Source organism: Mustela nigripes, chromosome 9 (genome assembly GCF_022355385.1).
Source record: "Mustela nigripes isolate SB6536 chromosome 9, MUSNIG.SB6536, whole genome shotgun sequence".
NCBI lineage: Eukaryota > Metazoa > Chordata > Mammalia > Carnivora > Mustelidae > Mustela > Mustela nigripes.
Genome location: NC_081565.1, coordinates 5,142,442 through 5,158,266, shown reverse-complemented (window position 1 = coordinate 5,158,266; position 15,825 = coordinate 5,142,442). Strand labels below are relative to the sequence as shown.

The 15,825-nt window shown below is 46.7% G+C and overlaps 1 protein-coding gene across 4 annotated transcripts in view; it reads left to right on the top strand.

Annotated features, from left to right (window-relative positions):
* Window positions 1-15,825, top strand: part of ABL1 (ABL proto-oncogene 1, non-receptor tyrosine kinase) — a 137,341-nt gene that overhangs the window by 84,423 nt on the left and 37,093 nt on the right. Inside the window, exon 1 of one of the 4 annotated variants that reach the window (XM_059410525.1) lies at window positions 822-968. The exons of the other annotated variants lie outside the window; for them this stretch is intronic. Coding sequence (XP_059266508.1) covers window positions 890-968 — 79 coding nt within the window. The 5' untranslated portion in view covers window positions 822-889. Of the gene's footprint in view, window positions 1-821; window positions 969-15,825 lie in introns of those variants that run through there. 4 annotated transcript variants of the gene reach the window in all.

The following is a 15,825-nucleotide window of genomic DNA, read 5'->3' as shown; positions in this document are numbered from 1 at the left end:
GGCCCTGCCTCTGACGGGTACTTGCTGGGAAAGCTGGATTGCCTTTACTTATAATCAGAAATTATGTTTGAATTTGAACTTAACTTCTTCCGTTTCCAGCCACCTCCTTGTATGAATGTATGATTTGACAAAGGTCTTGCATACCTTCGGGGGTTGTCATGTGGGTTCTAGCTCTCTGATTATTCATTCTTTTACACAACCACTGAGTTAGCCTTAATCATTGTAAACTCAGTGAACTTAAATGAAACCAGTATTGTTAACTGCAAAGGAATTTGCATTATTCACCAAAATTTTGGGGACGCAGGGCTGACCAGAGCCCCTGCGCACCAGCGTTGTTCCACTGTAAGCAGTGCAGGTTGGGGGCATCTCGCCAGAGGGATACTCGAGGTTCCAAAGGTGGTGCTGAGCAGGCCTGCGCTTCTGGCAGCCCGAGTAGCCCAGGTCTTTCTTGGGTCGTTAGGACTTAGCCACGTTGAGAACCACTAGACGCTGCACCTCAAAACAGCCCCCCTATTGACTTAGAAGCCGGCCCCGGGTTGGTTTGGGAACCCCGCAGAGGGCCAGGGCCGGGGTGGGCCTGCGATCGCCGGGAAGAGCGGGGCGGCCGCCTGGCCGGCGCGGCGCGGAAAGGGTTAAGGCGGCGGCGGCGGCAGCGGCGGGGGCGGGCCTCGCGGGCCGGACTCCGGGCCCTTTGTTAACTGGAGCGTCCGGAGCGGAGACCGAGACGCAGCCGCCGCGGCCATGGGCGGGCGCGCGGGGCGTTGGCGAGGCGGCGTGGCGGGGCCGCCGGGGCGCGGGAGGGCGCGCGGGGCCAGCCGGGCGCGCCGGGCCTGAGCGCGCGGCGCAGCGAGCCGGGCGAGGCCGGCCGCTAGGCCGCCGGCACGCGAAAATGTTGGAGATCTGCTTGAAGTTGGTGGGCTGCAAATCCAAGAAGGGTCTCTCGTCGTCCTCCAGCTGTTACCTGGAAGGTAAGCGCCGGCCGGCGCCGAGCGGGTCAGGGCGGCCGCGGGGCACCGGCCGGGCCCTCCCGGGCCGCACCCGCCCGCGCGCGCTCCCTCCTCTCCCTCCTCGGCCCTCCCTTCCCTTTCCCTTTCTCTCCCTCCCTCTCTCGCTCTTTCTCTCTTTCCTGCGACCGCGCCTGGGCGCCGCGGGCCGAGCGGGAGGGCGCGGGGCTCCCGTCCTCGCGCCCTAACCCCGGGAGAGCCCGCGCCGGGACCGGGATGGCGACGTCGCCGGGCCCCCAGCCGCGCGGCTCTCCCCGAGAAAGTTGGAGAAAGCGATCTCTAGAGGCCCGAACGGCCTTGTGAGCCCTCGCTGTGGAATTTCTACCGTTAATTGGGAATTATGTGTCAAAAAAGGTCTACCCGTGTTTGTGAAACATGTGATTTTCATTAAGGATCGTGTACAAAGGAACACGGCTCTACCATTTATGGATACAAAATTTCAAGCGATCTTTCTACCCCACACCCCACGCTCACAACCCCAACCCAGTGTTATCTGCAGACCACGAAGAGGTCTTAGGAATTCTCCCTTTTCGGGTTGGCGGGGAGGAAGCGAAATTGCAGATTTTAGGAAGGCGTTGTGAATGAGTCCAGAGTCCTTGGCGGGGGAGGGGAAGCTCATGTTAGGTTCCCTCCGTGAAGCGCAGAGCCAGGCATCTTACTTTTGCCTTCTTTGCATTCTACTTGGCTTCTCTCACCCCTGTCTTCTTCTTTCCTGTTGACTTCCCTTCTCTGTACCCGTTACAACGGGTGGGGGGGAATGAAGTGCGGATGGTGCTCGGTTGTTTTCATCTTGTTGCTTCCAGTGGACGAAATCGATCTGACTTAGGGACTGATCATCCCAGATATAATCTTGCTGTCCTTTTTCTGTCCTTTTCACTTAGGACTTAAAATAGGAATAGAAACGTAAAACTCATTTTAGAACAAGTAGAATTTTTGCTATAGTGCCATGAAGTTGTAATATTTTACTTTTTAAAATGAAAGAGAAATAAAGGAAGGCCTTATAAATGGCCTAACCTCTCTTTCTTACAACTTTTTTTCCTAATATATATACCCGACAACCCTCACTGGGCACCTTTTTTTTTTTTTTTTTTTTTTTTTTTTCTGACTTGAGGGCCTGCCTGGAATCACATAAGCAACTCAAACTCAAACCTTAAGCACAGTTGAGGTAGGTGAAACCTCTTTGCCCTTGCTACACAGTATATGTACACCCATCTGTCCCCTTCCCTGTTTGGGATTTGGGGCTTTGGAGCAGGCTCACAAAATCCAGCATTTGGAGGGAGGAGATGGTTTATTTGTCCCTAAAAGTTGGCATCCGAGGCAGCCAAAATCATCTTCAGTAATCCGTCACTTATTTTCCGAGTTGCTCAAAATTCTGAACACATTCTCATTTACATCTGTATCGAGTTAGTGTTAGGCATTATCATCTCCATTTTGCAGATGGACCGCCTGTCGGGGAGTAGAAGAACGGACTTTTGTAGTTGCAGAGCTGGAGGAAAGTTTAGGTCACAGCAGAGCTGTGATACTGTTTTGTGTTTTGGGGTTAACTGGAGATTTAGTGTGTACCTGGCTGTTGTAATTATTGGGGTTTGGGGAGGGTTATCTAATCCTAAATGTCTTATTCTGTCCTGTCTTGAAATAATGCAGCCTCCCAAGTCTCAGAAAAACCACAGACTGCCTTGGGTTAAGGTGGCATCTAGGAAGGAATCACTGTAGGAATTCTCCCTCCTTACTGAGTTTCCCTTACTTTGCTGGTATATTTAATTGGAGAAAGTCAATGGAATTACTGTTTTTTAAGTGGAGAGAATTTAACCTCAGTGATGGTTTCTTGAAGACTGGACGGGCTGTTAGTCTCTAGGGAAGAACAATTGCCAACATCTGGATAAGTAATCCAGCCTTTCCGTTTTTACTGACATCCTAAATCAATCAATCAGTGTTTATTGACACCCACTCAGGGCTCAGGCAGCTCAGGTCACAGAGAATTGAATATGGTCAAGTTTTCCATTATGTCAAAGAGGGTTCAGCCCTAAACGCAACTTGGATCACTCATCTACTTGCTACCCAGGCCTGGCTGTCAAAGAAACAATTAAATGCTTATTGTATGCCAAGCTGTGTTTGGGCATTCTGTCTTGGATTTAGTGTGCTTATTTCTCATGATGGCCTTGTGGTTATTTCTTCTTTATAGATGAAGAAAGAATCTAATTTACCAGATTAGGAAACTTGCCTGAGGTCCCAGAGCTAGCAAGTGGTGGTGCCGGGATTTGAACCCATTCTGTCTGACTCCAAAGAGCCCAGTTTTAGCTCTTCTGTGCTTTACTAACTGTGACTGTGACCTTTGGCACTCTCCATGGATGTTAAAATAGTGTCTTTAAGAAACACTCGAATGCCTGAAATAGGTTATTCTTTCTTTCCTAGAAAATTAATATTGATAAAAATGATTATCTTTACCAATAGAAATAAAAATTTTAAATGTATTTTGAAATAGCTGTACATGATAAATTCTAAAAGGGTATTTTGTGAAAAGTAATTGTGTCTCCTATCCAGTTTCCATATATCCAGAGACAATCACTCAGTTTCTCATGTATCCTTCTGGGAATAGCCTATGCATATAATAAGTATTTATAGCATTTGAGTTTTGTGTTCCACCTCTGAAAAGGTATGTTTATAGCGGCATCTTTCACCATGACCACATTTAATTTTACAACCTTAGGTCTACTTCAAACACTGAATTTTCTGGTTATTTCTTTCCCATAGATATGTGGAAGAAAACACGAACACCAGCCATTTGAATCTGCTTTTTTTCCAGTTTTCTTTGTTCGTGTTTGTATTTGTGTACGTTGTGCATGACTTTTGTACATGGATATGCTAGTTCTGTAATGTTTGGAATCGAAATTTAATGTCTTGTGAAATGAACTCTTCTTGAACTTTGTAAATTTATTTTAAGGGCCTGCTTTTAAATGCTTCTTTTCAGCAGTTAACTTTCTGGCGAATGCTTTATGTGGTGCCAGCCACACAGATAAACTGTTCAGAACTTCTGCTTCAGAGAAGCTTATGCTCTTTTTCTAAATACTCTCTCCTGAGGTCATCACAGGCTTCCCTTGTTTAGTAACAAAGAAAATGTGAGGCTTTTTTAGGAGCCTAATAGAGCGCCAGCCAGCCCGCCAGCCAGCCCTCTCGCCAGCCCTCTCGTTCGAGGGTACATTCACGCTTTCGGGCGCTTCTGATGTGCTGGGGCCTCGGCCCTGAGCACTTCACACACATCCTCACTTTGCTCTCCCACCAGCGCTGCGAGGTTTCTAGAGAAGAGGAGAAGGGCCCCAGTTCACTCTGGCTGGGACTGCTTGTGAATCCAGAGTTGGGAGATCCCAGTTTCTGTCTGACCTCTCAGCTTTTCTGCTTCCTTACTTACCTCTAACACAGAAAGACCGGACATCCTCCGTGCAGCCCACCTTAGAGGATTGTTTTGAGGATCTGGGAGAGGATTCCAGTGAAGCTTTTGAAACCAATAAAATGCTAAGTATTTGTATTTATACTGATCCAGGTTGTTCTATGGTAAGGGCATTGCGGAAGTCCTGGTCTCATGTGGGGCACGTGGCCGCAGAGCCGGCAGCCTGGGCCTGGTTGCCAGCCGGCCGTGCCTGCCGGTCTGGGGCACGCCGCTTTCGGAGCCTCGGTGTTCTCATCTCTCAAATTCAACTCGCGGGAGTCCCTGCCTTGTTGAGTGGGGAGATTTGCACGAGAGATTTTGTTTAAATTGTTCAGCATAGAGCCTCGCAAAGAGCAAGGTATTATAGCACATTAACTGTTATTTTAAACAAATATTTAGCTAAAATGTGGCATTGCCTGTTTCTCCATTGCTTGAAGTCATGATAGAAATAAGCTGAACCTTGCCCATGGTTTTTCTTGTTAATAAAACCATTTGTTTCAAGTTTGCTTTGGTGCATAGAATTAATACTTCCTGTCATTGGTTTTAAGGAAAGATACCTTCCCTTTCTCTAATCCTGCCCCCCCCCCCCGTTTTGGTTTTATTTATTTACATCATGTCTACACCCAACATGGGGCTTGAACTCACAACTGTGAGATCAAGAGTCACATATGCTCTTCTGACTGAGCCAGCAAGGCGTGCCTCCCTCTCTGATCCTTTCTTATGCCCATGGCGAATGTTTTAATTGTGGAAGAAGAACTCCCATTGGTTCAAGATTGGCATCTTACTCCCTCCAGAGGCAGTATTTCTGCAGCTCCAAATAGTGAAAACTGAACATCTCATACTACTCGTTACTTTGTTCTAAAATCATCATAATTTTGCCATTGTAATCACTGATCTACAGTAGAAATAGGGAAAATTGTCCATAGATAAGCTTGAAAATATATGACAACATTGTACAACATGATGACTAGTTGATAGTACTGTATTGTAGATTTGAAAGTTGCTAAGAGAGGAGATCTTCAAAGTTGTCCTCATAGGGAAGATTTGCAGCCTTGTGGTGATGGATGTTCACTTACTATGGTGACTGATCATTTCACATTATTGACCTGTATCAAATTATTATGTTGTACACCTGAAATTTATACATTGTTTTATGCCAGTCGTATCTCTATAAAACTAGAAAAGATGAAATAAAAAATATATACAACAAAAACTAACGATGAAATGGGTTATTGGAAGAATTTAGCTTTTCCTGTGTAATAGTGGCTCATAATTAAACACTAAAAGATTGATAAAATAAATCTTTTTTTTTTTTTTTTTTTTTTTTTTTTTTTACTTTTTTAAATGGAAAATTCTAAGTCTGTAAGAAAAGCAGATAGCCCATTAAACTCCTTGTACCCATACTCAGCTGGAACAATGACCAAATTGTGCTCAATCTTAAATTGCCCTCAGTGCAACTGACAGAGTCACTCTCGATCTGAACGTCCTGAGTTCAAGCCCCAGAGAGGGCAGATTAAGTCACTTCTCATAGTCAGTGAGGCTCAAAGTTACATTTGTTAAAACAAAACAAAACAAAAAAACACAAAGCACACTATGGTCGATCTTGTTTTCTTGCCTAGTGAAGTTACAGTTCCAAAGCTAATTACTGACATTTGAGAGGCTAACTTGGCCCTGGGATGATGAGAGTTGTTAATCTCGGAAGTTGGCTTTCAGATCCTCCTTTCTTAACCCACACCGTGCGTCCTTGATTCTGCTGTCTGTATTGGGTGGTGGTGACAGGGAAGTCCGATGAATGAGACTGGGAGACATTTGGGAATTACAGAGGAGAGGGAGGCAGAGAAAGGCTGAGACCAGAAGGAGTGAACCCAGATGAGAAAGGCTGGGGGGGACAGGGGCCTGAGGGAGGATGGCCGGAGGTCAGCAGAGGGAGAGACCCCGAGGGGAGCAAGGAAGAAAGCCAGATTCTGAGACAGAAAGTAGAATGAGAGACTGAGTGGGAGCCATGCAGACTGGTGGCCGGGCTGGGGCACGGGGAGCCGAGGGAGAGGTGGAGGAGTAGCCTCACCTCTGCTCCCGCCGCCTGGCCTCTCCAGCGGTCATGAGAGCGCCTGCTTAGTAGGCTCCTGGGGTTCAGTGCAGACACGGTGCTTGGCACAGTCCTGGCCCTCGGGAAGCCAGCAATCAGTACCATCCACTCTTCTTTCACACTTGGTTGCATAAACTTGAAACTCTTTGCTCTTAAATTCTCTTTAAAGACCTAATCCCTATCAATCTTACCAGTCCTCAGATGTCATTAACAGCACTGTACACCATACATCTTAAAATTGATTTTAAAAAGTGGGCCATGGATAGAATTAGTCATTGATTTTTGGAACGCATACCTTTTTTTGATCACATTCTATCACTGAGATTAGCAGTAGGAATAATAATGGCTAACAAGACCTTCTGGGGACATTACCTGCCGTCGGGTGGCCCTTTTTCTTCAGTGAGTCTGGTCTAAAATGATCCAGGAGTCCTTGATGACCCTTTCAGGGAGGACAGGAAATGTGAAATGAATGCTTGCAAACCATCCCAGGCCTGGCAGGCAGAGGGGGAGGCTTTCAGTCTGCTGCAAATGGCCTGTGACAGAATAAAAATGCTTGTACGGTTAGCGGGCTCACTGCAAACAGTTTGAATCTGGGCCAGTGCAGGGACTCGGGGAACCGTTCCTCCCTCACAGACAGAACGTGCGTGGAGGTGCTGTCTGCCTGTGCCGGGACTATAACAAATCCTGTTTCTTTTGAAAGCGCAGAGAAATGGACTTTTATGTTGCACCTTGTTTTAGGATCTTAACAATGGTTTACAATCCATTTTAAAAAATGGCTGCATTTCCCAGAGCTTCACAAAAGCTTCCCTGGTGATGCGCCTTTAGTTTGCATCCTTCTGTCTTTCTGCCGTTCTGGCTGCAGGTGAACAGATCGTTGAGGTGCACTCTTCCTTCATGACTTAATTTTTAACCTTGTTGCTAAACACAAGTACCGCCTGTCCTACACAGCGGCTGCCTGGAAGAAACACCCGCCAGTGCCGTGCACGCTGCCTTGCACGAGGCAGGCGGTGAAGACTGTGGTAGGAAAGCCGGGCTCTGGCCCGGAGTCCACAGTTTTGTGGGGACAGTAATAAATGAGGAAGTACCTGCCCCGCAGTGCAGGGCCCTGTGATCAGGTACCACACTTGACATTGGTGCAGAAATTTTGTGCATCCAATGTGCATGGAGTCCTCCTGACAGCCCGGCTAGGTAGATGCCATTGTTGCCCTGTGGTGCAGCGGGGACCCGGAGGCTGCTGATGGACTAAGGTTTAAACAATGCTTGTCTGCCCTGGAGCCCAGGCTTACAGATTCCTCACCCATGAGGTGGGTGGCACTTATCCCCCCGGGGTGAGGAGGTAGGAAGTGGGAAGGACCGGTCAGGTTCGGTAGACGTAGGCGGGGCAGGGGGCAGGGGAGTCGGCTGGGAAAGCTGGGAAGGCATTCCGGGGAGAGTAAATGGCACTTGTCAGGGTGCACACGAGATGAGGCAGCCACAGGGTTTATGTGGGGGAAGCCGCCAGAGGTATGGGGAGCTGGGGGCTGTGGGAGGAGCTGGCCCCATACCAGTCCCTGAAGGGCTTTCTGTGCCCACTCAGGAGCTCGGGCTTGTGCCACAGTGGGAGGAAGGAGAACCCCAGCCATCTTTGGAGAGCCTGTTACCTGCCAGGAGCCGTGTCTTCCGTGTTCTCTGCAGACCTCCAGAGACCCTGCAAGGCACCTGACCTCTCTCTTCTTGTGTTGCCACTGGCGACCCTCTTGGCCAGTAGTGGCCACCCAGTGACGGGCAGAGCCGTCCTGGGCTTCCTCTTCTGCTTCTGCCAGCCGCCACCCCGTGTGATTTTAACCGGAGAGCTGCTTGGTCAGGCCTGCGTTTTAGAAAGACCCCTCTGGTGGCGGTGTGGAGGGGGAGTGGAGCAGGGCAGGGTCAAAGAGGGGAGACCGGTCGGGGGTGTGGTGGGCAGCGATAGGATGGGACTGCCCAGGGAGATTTCGCAGGAAAAGTGGCCACAGTGTGGACGTAAACTTAGCTGGGACAAGGTGGGGGTCGGGGAGGGGTGACCATCATGTTCAGAGTGCTTTGAGGATGGTGGGGTGTTCTTTTATTGGGGTCTCTGTTGTGCTCCATCTCCAGGAACTGTAGGCTTCTTTGAACAGAGTCTTAGAAAGTGATAGAGAATTTTTTTTTAAATTTTTTACTTTTTTTTTTTTTTTTTTAAGATTTTATTTATTTATTTGACAGAGAGAGATCACAAGTAGGCAGAGGCAGGCAGAGAGAGAGAGAGGAGGAAACAGGCTCCCTACTGAGCAGAAAGCCCGATGCAGGGCTCCATCCCAGGACCCTGAGATCATGACCTGAGCCGAAGGCAGAGGCTTAACCCACTGAGCCACCCAGGCACCCAAATTTTTTACTTTTTGATAGAATGAATGGACTGTGTACCTTCAGAAAGGCTTAGTACTTGGACTGCTGATAGAGACAGAGGTTAGCATGGAGAATTCTGTTTTCTAAACTTGACTGGCTTGGAACATTATAATGTAAACAGATTCCAGGGGAAATAGTTAAACCTTGGGCTAATTTAAATAACTTTACTTTTTACTCTTCAATTTTATAAAGGGGGTTTCTCTGGAAACCTATTTAACTTACTGCTTATAATGCCCATTAGTGGGAAGTGTGATAAAACTGCATTTATTTAAAAAGAAAGCTGCATAATTTGGACTTCTCACTGATTTATAGCAGCCTCTTGTCTAGGCCCCTCTCCCTGTCAGATCACTGGGGTTTCTACTGAACCACATCTGTAGTATAGGAGTTGTGAACCTGGAAGGCTCTTGGGGTTTGGGATAGAATACAGGGGCTCCGTGTCCTTGGATGGGGAAATATTAGAACTTTATTTCACCGACCTCTAACGGAAAATTAGCGTTTCATTTTTTTAAAAATGTAGGCAACAAAGCTCAGTCATATTAGAGGTACTTGTGACTTTGTCACTGGTAGAACTCAGATATTTCTATGTCATCTAACAGTTGTGATTCTTGCTTACACATATCACTACTTTGAAATGACAGTAGTTACCCCTGGTTCTTGTTATTTAATGTGTTAATAAAGAAGCATATATTTAGGGCACCTGGGTGGCTCAGTCATTAAGCATCTGCCTTCAGTGCAGGTCATGATCCTAGGGTCCTGGGATCGAGCCTCGCATCGGGCTCCCTGCTCGGCGGGAAGCCTGCTTCTCCCTCTCCCACTCCCCCTGCTTGTGTTCCCTCTCTCACTGTGTGTCTCTCTCTGCCAAATAAATAAAATCTTTTTTTTTTTTTTTAAAGAACCATATATTTAATGCATTAATAAGGAAGTGGTGTGTCACAAATAATTTTTTGGAAAGATTTTGAGGACTAGTTCAGTCCAGTTGTTCTCCTTTGCAGTCCTCTATATTCTGGGCATTTGCAGACTTCTCAGGCATACCAGACCTCACCAGAGGGGCCACAGCCCAGCACAGATGAAGACCCCTCCCTTAGTAGCCTCAGTATGCCAGCTGGCCTTGGATGCCTGTCATAGTCCTGCTGTCCTTGCTAAGGATCTTGTTCAGGATCCACATCCTTCCTGATGCCAGTGAGCTGGTCCCTTCACAGCTCCTCACCCTCAGTGTCTGTGTTCCTATAAATTAATCCACAGGGCAGCGCCTGTCTTCTGTTTGACTTCCACTGTCAAGGCCATGTTCCTTTTCCTTAGCTGTGTTCTTCCCACAAGGAGCAGAGGCCATGTGGTGATCCTTGGCATCATTACCACCTCGCCTACCCCTGCTCCCCAGCAGATAACACAGCGTTCGAGGTGCTGGCGAAATTTGTTGAGTGTGAGGTTAAGGTCAAGGCTGTATTCAGCTAGGCTTGTTTTTTAAACAATTTTAACCACTCTGGGTGAAGGTGTAAATTATGAAATAAAGGACCATGTAGAATGTAGATAAAATGATTTTCACCGAGTTCAGATTGTGGGAAATAATACTTTTCCTCTAAGCTCATCTTATAAGAAGTTGTGTGAGACTGTTGTGTACTGACTTGAGAATAGTCCGAGCATGATCTCATCCGTTGGAACCGAGTCTGAAATAAAACATGAAGCCTTCCCTCTGTTTTGAGGGATCTGTTTTATAGATTTCTGAATTACAGAGATGCCTGGAACTGGAGGGTAATAGTGAAAGGCCCACAAAGGAAATAAGAATAAAGCAACAAGGGTTAAGTAATTGAAATCTAGCTGAAGTGAGGGGAATATTTATCATTCCCGACGCGCCCTGCCCTCCCCCCTCCCTGACCGGGAAGGGCCGTCCCAGCCATACAGTGTGGGCTGCTCTGTCCTCGGAGGGGATGGGGGCAGGAGCACCTGCCGAAGGGGGGAAGCTTCCCAGGGCTGCTTTTCCCGGAGGTGAAATCTCCCCTCCCCTCGGGACTATGAAGTGGCCACAGGGCCTGGCAGTTCACTGACGTTATAACTCTCTGTTGGCCCACGGAAGTCTAGATCAGACAGGCCGTGTCAGAGAATCTTTCTTGAACGTTTCTGATCAGTGACACACAACTTTAAATTAAGAAAGGATTACTTTCATGTAAAACTGTCTTTAAATTGTACCTTAAAGACCCAGGCCATTTTAGAGTACCATTGAAGTAGGTTTGACACACATGGGCCCACTGAATTTGGTGGCATTATTTTTATTGGATTTTTAAACAGTTTGATATTCTCCTGGTTAAAGCTGTAGCTTTTTTTTTTTTTTTTTTTTTAAGATTTATTTATTTATTTGACAGAGAGAGATCACAAGCAGGCAGAGAGAGAGAGAAGGAAGCAGGCTCCCGGCTGAGCAGAGAGCCTGATGCTGGGCTCGATCCTGGGATCATGGCCTGAGCCAAAGACAGCGGCTTAACCCACTGAGCCACCCAGGCACCCCAAGCCGTAGCTTTTTGGAGGCTTTTTAATTTAATTTAATTTTTTTAGATTTTATTTATTTATTTGAGAGGGAGAAGCAAACTCCCTACTGAGCAGAGATTCCCAACATGAGGCTGAAGAGGGGCTCCATCCTGAGATCCTGACCTGAGCCTAAGCCAGGTGCTTAACAGACTGAGCCACCCAGGCGTCCCTGGAGGCTGTGTGTGTGTGTGTGTTAAAGCTATCCCCATCCTTGGTACTCAACTGGCTAATTAATAATGACTTTGCCTGAGTTTTATGGGTGAATGGAAGCCTTCTGATGAACGGTATGGTAAAATAATAACAAAGGGGTCTTAAAAGGGGCAAGAGGCACTTTCGAAGATACAAATCTTAAGTAAGACTTAAAGTATGACTCAGAAAGGATGAGGCAGAAAATGTTCACTAAAAAAAGTAAGAATAATAGCAGATGCTGAAATTTCTCTCCCAAGACTTAACAGTAACCAAAAGATCCACTGGAAGAACAGAAGAGGGGAGCTGTTTTGGGGCCTCTCTTTTGAATGAAGCCTCGGGCCTTCTTCAGGGGTCTAACTTCCTGACCTCAGGCCTGGCAGAAAGTCCCCTCATGAAGCCGGAAGGCTGAAGAACATTCTGCAGTGTTGGCCTTGTAAGCTGTGATCATTTTTAAGGTTGACGAGCGTAGTTCAATATGAAATGAAGCAAGGAACTTGGCATTTATACATTGTGAGTCAATTTTGACATCAGCCTGGACTGGGACTTGACTGGAAGGTTTTGGTGTTGGGCTGTGGCCACACTTCAGCGTCTCGATCCAGAGGTATGCATGAGCAATACTTCCCTTTGGGCTTTGGCCATTAATTTGTGGAATGGAGCAAGAACTGGAGAGGAAAATCGAGAGACTGCCTTGGATATCCTGACGTCCTGTTGAATCAAAAAAGCAGTGGGAGGCCCTTTCCTTCCTGACAAAGGGCTCATCCCCTCTCATGAAATTCCCAGCAGCGGTCTCCGTGTTAGGGACAGTCCCTCCTCGTCCCAGACTTCAAATCCGCAGGCACCCCTGGGCCAGTATCGGCCTTCTGCCTAGTCCAGGTGTTTTCCAGGCCACTTCCCCTGATTATGTAACTTTGATCAAATCCAGATGCTGCAGAATGTTTGATAGAAGAGGTCAAATGGCACTGGAGAAGAAAAGCATTTCTGTATTCATGACTTTGGTTTAATTTCCTGTGTGGGCCGGGTCTGCCAGAGTTGTGTGCTCATGGCCACGAGGTCGGGACTCCAGAGGGAAGCGCGCAAATGTTTTTTCAGGACAGCTCGAGGCTCCTACTCCCCCAGGCTTCTTTTTCACATTAGACTCTCAACTAGGGAAGTGTCCGCCGGTTCCTATTTGTGACGGCAGTTTCTCTATTTTTGTAATTGTTTTCTGAATTATAAAAACAGTCCCCATATATTGTGAGAAGTAGGCCAGAATATAGAAGAGAATAAAGGAGGTTTTTTCATGTTTGTGGTCCTACCACCCCATGTTAATAAGTACTGTTCACATTTTGGTGCAGTTCCTTCTGTACTGTTTTCAGTTTGTTTTGTTTTGTTTTGTTTTTAAGATTTTATTTGTTTGACAGGCAGAGATCACAAGTAGGCAGAGAGGCAGGCAGAGAGTGGGGGGTGGGGTGGGGTGGGGGGAGCAGGCTTCCCGCCGAGCAGAGAGCCCCATGCGGGGCTCGATCCCAGGACCCTGAGATCATGACCTGAGCCGAAGGCAGAGGCTTAACCTACTGAGCCACCCAGGTACCCCTCAGTTTTTTGTTTTTGGGGGCTTTTTTTTTTTTTTACAAAATTGGGATCATACTGTATATAACAGGTTGTAATATGAGCACTTAAACAATGCATTATTATGTGTATATTCCCAAGCCAATAGCTGTCGTTTCTAAAAATATTTTGAATGAGGGCGGGCGCCTGGGTGGCTCAGTGGGTAGGGTTCTGCCTTTGGCTCAGGGATCTGGGATCAAGCCCCATGTTGGGCTCTCTGCTCAGTGGGGAACCTGCTTCCCTTTCTCTGCCTGCCTCACTGCCTACTTGTGATCTCTTTCTCTCTCTTTCAAATAAATAAATGAGCTCTTTTTTTTTTTTTTTTTTAATTTTTTATTTGACGGCCAGAGAAAACAAGTAGGCAGAGAGAGAGAGCGGGAGAAACAGGCTCCCCGTTGAGCAGAGAGCCCGATGCAGGGCTCGATCCCAGGATCCTGGGATCACGACCTGAGCCGAAGGCAGAGGCTTTAACCCACTGAGCCACCCAGGCGCCCCAATAAATGAAATCTTTAGAAAAATATTTTGAATGGCTTATGAATATATTTTGTATTATGGATGGACCACAAGCTGACTTACCTTCTGTTGATATTTTGTACTTTTCTAATTCTGTGCTATTTAAAAATCAGTGTAAATAGTAGATATAGATCTCAGGATAATTCCTACAGGTGATAAAAGGTTGTGGAATTAACTAAAGGTTCAGTTTGTATTTCCGGTTGCCCTCCTAAAGTGTTGTGGAGATTTCTCCGGGAACCACTGCCAGAGAAAGTTACGTTTCACTGAAGTCTTACACTGACTTAGCCTCAAGAAAATGTACCTGCCAATTTGATGAAGAATTTGCATTTCTTTGATTACTAGCCAGGGCTAACATGCTTTCTAAGTTTGGGGATAATTTAAATTTTCTGTGAATTGCTTATTCATGGTTTTGGTTCCTTTTTCCATAGTGGAGGGATTTGTCTTTTTGTATTGATATGCAAGAGTTCTTTTATGTTAAGAATCCTCAGTCTAATGGTGTTACTTAATATAATGGCAGTAGAAAACTTGACCCGCCAGTGAGCTCCACTTCCTGTAAAACCTGCCTCTCCGGTGCCCAGGGCCCACCACCATCCTCTGGCACTCACTGCTGCAGCCACTCCCAGGGCCAGTTACATTTCTCTCCGGATCTTCAGTGACACTTGTTGTTTTATTTACTCAGTATGAAACCAGTGAAATGCAGGCGTAAAAAGAGGACGGTTTCTATCATATTCAGATGGATGCCTTAGACAGGTGATTTTAACATTGCTGCGGGACCAGGTGTGAGTGAGCCAGCTGTGAATATTTGGAAGGGACTGTGGTGGGGTCACAGAGCTTAAAAATCCAAGTCTTCCCTTGCTTGGCCTGCAGGAAACCAAAGCTGGAAGCCAGTGGTGGGGACAAGCTCTGACACTCAACACACACCCACCCCTGAAAGGGCAGGCCTCATCCCTGCGGTCAGGGCCAGCAACCAACACCCATTCAGGTGGGGATGGTAGATCACACTTTTTTTTTTAATTTAAAAAAAAAAAAAAAAAAGTTCTCTGCCTTAACTGGCTTTACTTATTTAACTGATCAGTCCCTGATCATGATGGTGCTAGGTGTGTTTTTAGATCCCATGTAAGATACTCAGAAGAGCGAGCCCTAAGCCATCACGAAGGCTCACACTCTAGGAAGTGGCAGTGTTACAGGTCCTCTCCCTTGAATTTCGCTTTGCCCTTATGATTCATACAGTGAGATTACCAAACATAGTCATGACGTAATTTGGGATTTACTCTTTTAGCAAAAACAATTCCTGAAGGTTTACTTCAGTCAGTAGTATGAAAGCTAGAATTGAAAGACCCTTGTTAGGGCGCCTGGGTGGCTCAGTTGGTTAAGCGTCTGCCTTTGGCTCCAGTCATGATCTCAGGGTCCTGGGATAGAACCCCCCATTGGGCTCCCTGCTCAGTGAGGAGACTGCCTTTCCCCCTCTGCCTCTGCTCCACGCATGCCCCCACCCCCCGGGTTAAGGTTCATATTCAGATGGATGCCTTAGACAGGTGATTTTAACATTGCTGCGGGACCAGGTGTGAATGAGCCAGCTGTGAATATTTGGAAGGGACTGTGGTGGGGTCACAGAGCTTAAAAATCCAAGTTCTATCTCAAATAAATTTTCTTAAAAATTTTTAAAGAGTGCCTGGGTGGCTCAGTTCATTGGACAACTGTGTTCGGTTCGGAACTTAATCCCAGATCAAGTCCCGCATAGGTCTCCCAGCTCTGTGGGGAGTCTGCTTCTCCCTCTGACTTTCTCCCCTCTCATGCTCTCTCTCACTGTCAGTCTCTCAAATAAATAGATAAAATCTTTTAAAAAATAAATTTAAAAAAATCTTAAAAAAAAAAGGACCCTCATTAGTTATGTTGTATTAGTTTATTCCAAAGAGTTTTTTTTTTTTTTTTTAGATTTTTTTCTTTATTTATCTGACAGAGATCATAAGTAGGCAGAGAGGCAGGCAGAGAGAAAGGAGGAAGCAGGCTCCCTGCAGAGCAGAGAGCCCGATGTGGGGCTCAATCCCAGGACCCTGGGATCATGACCTGAGCCCAAGGCAGAGGCCTAACCCACTGAGCCACCC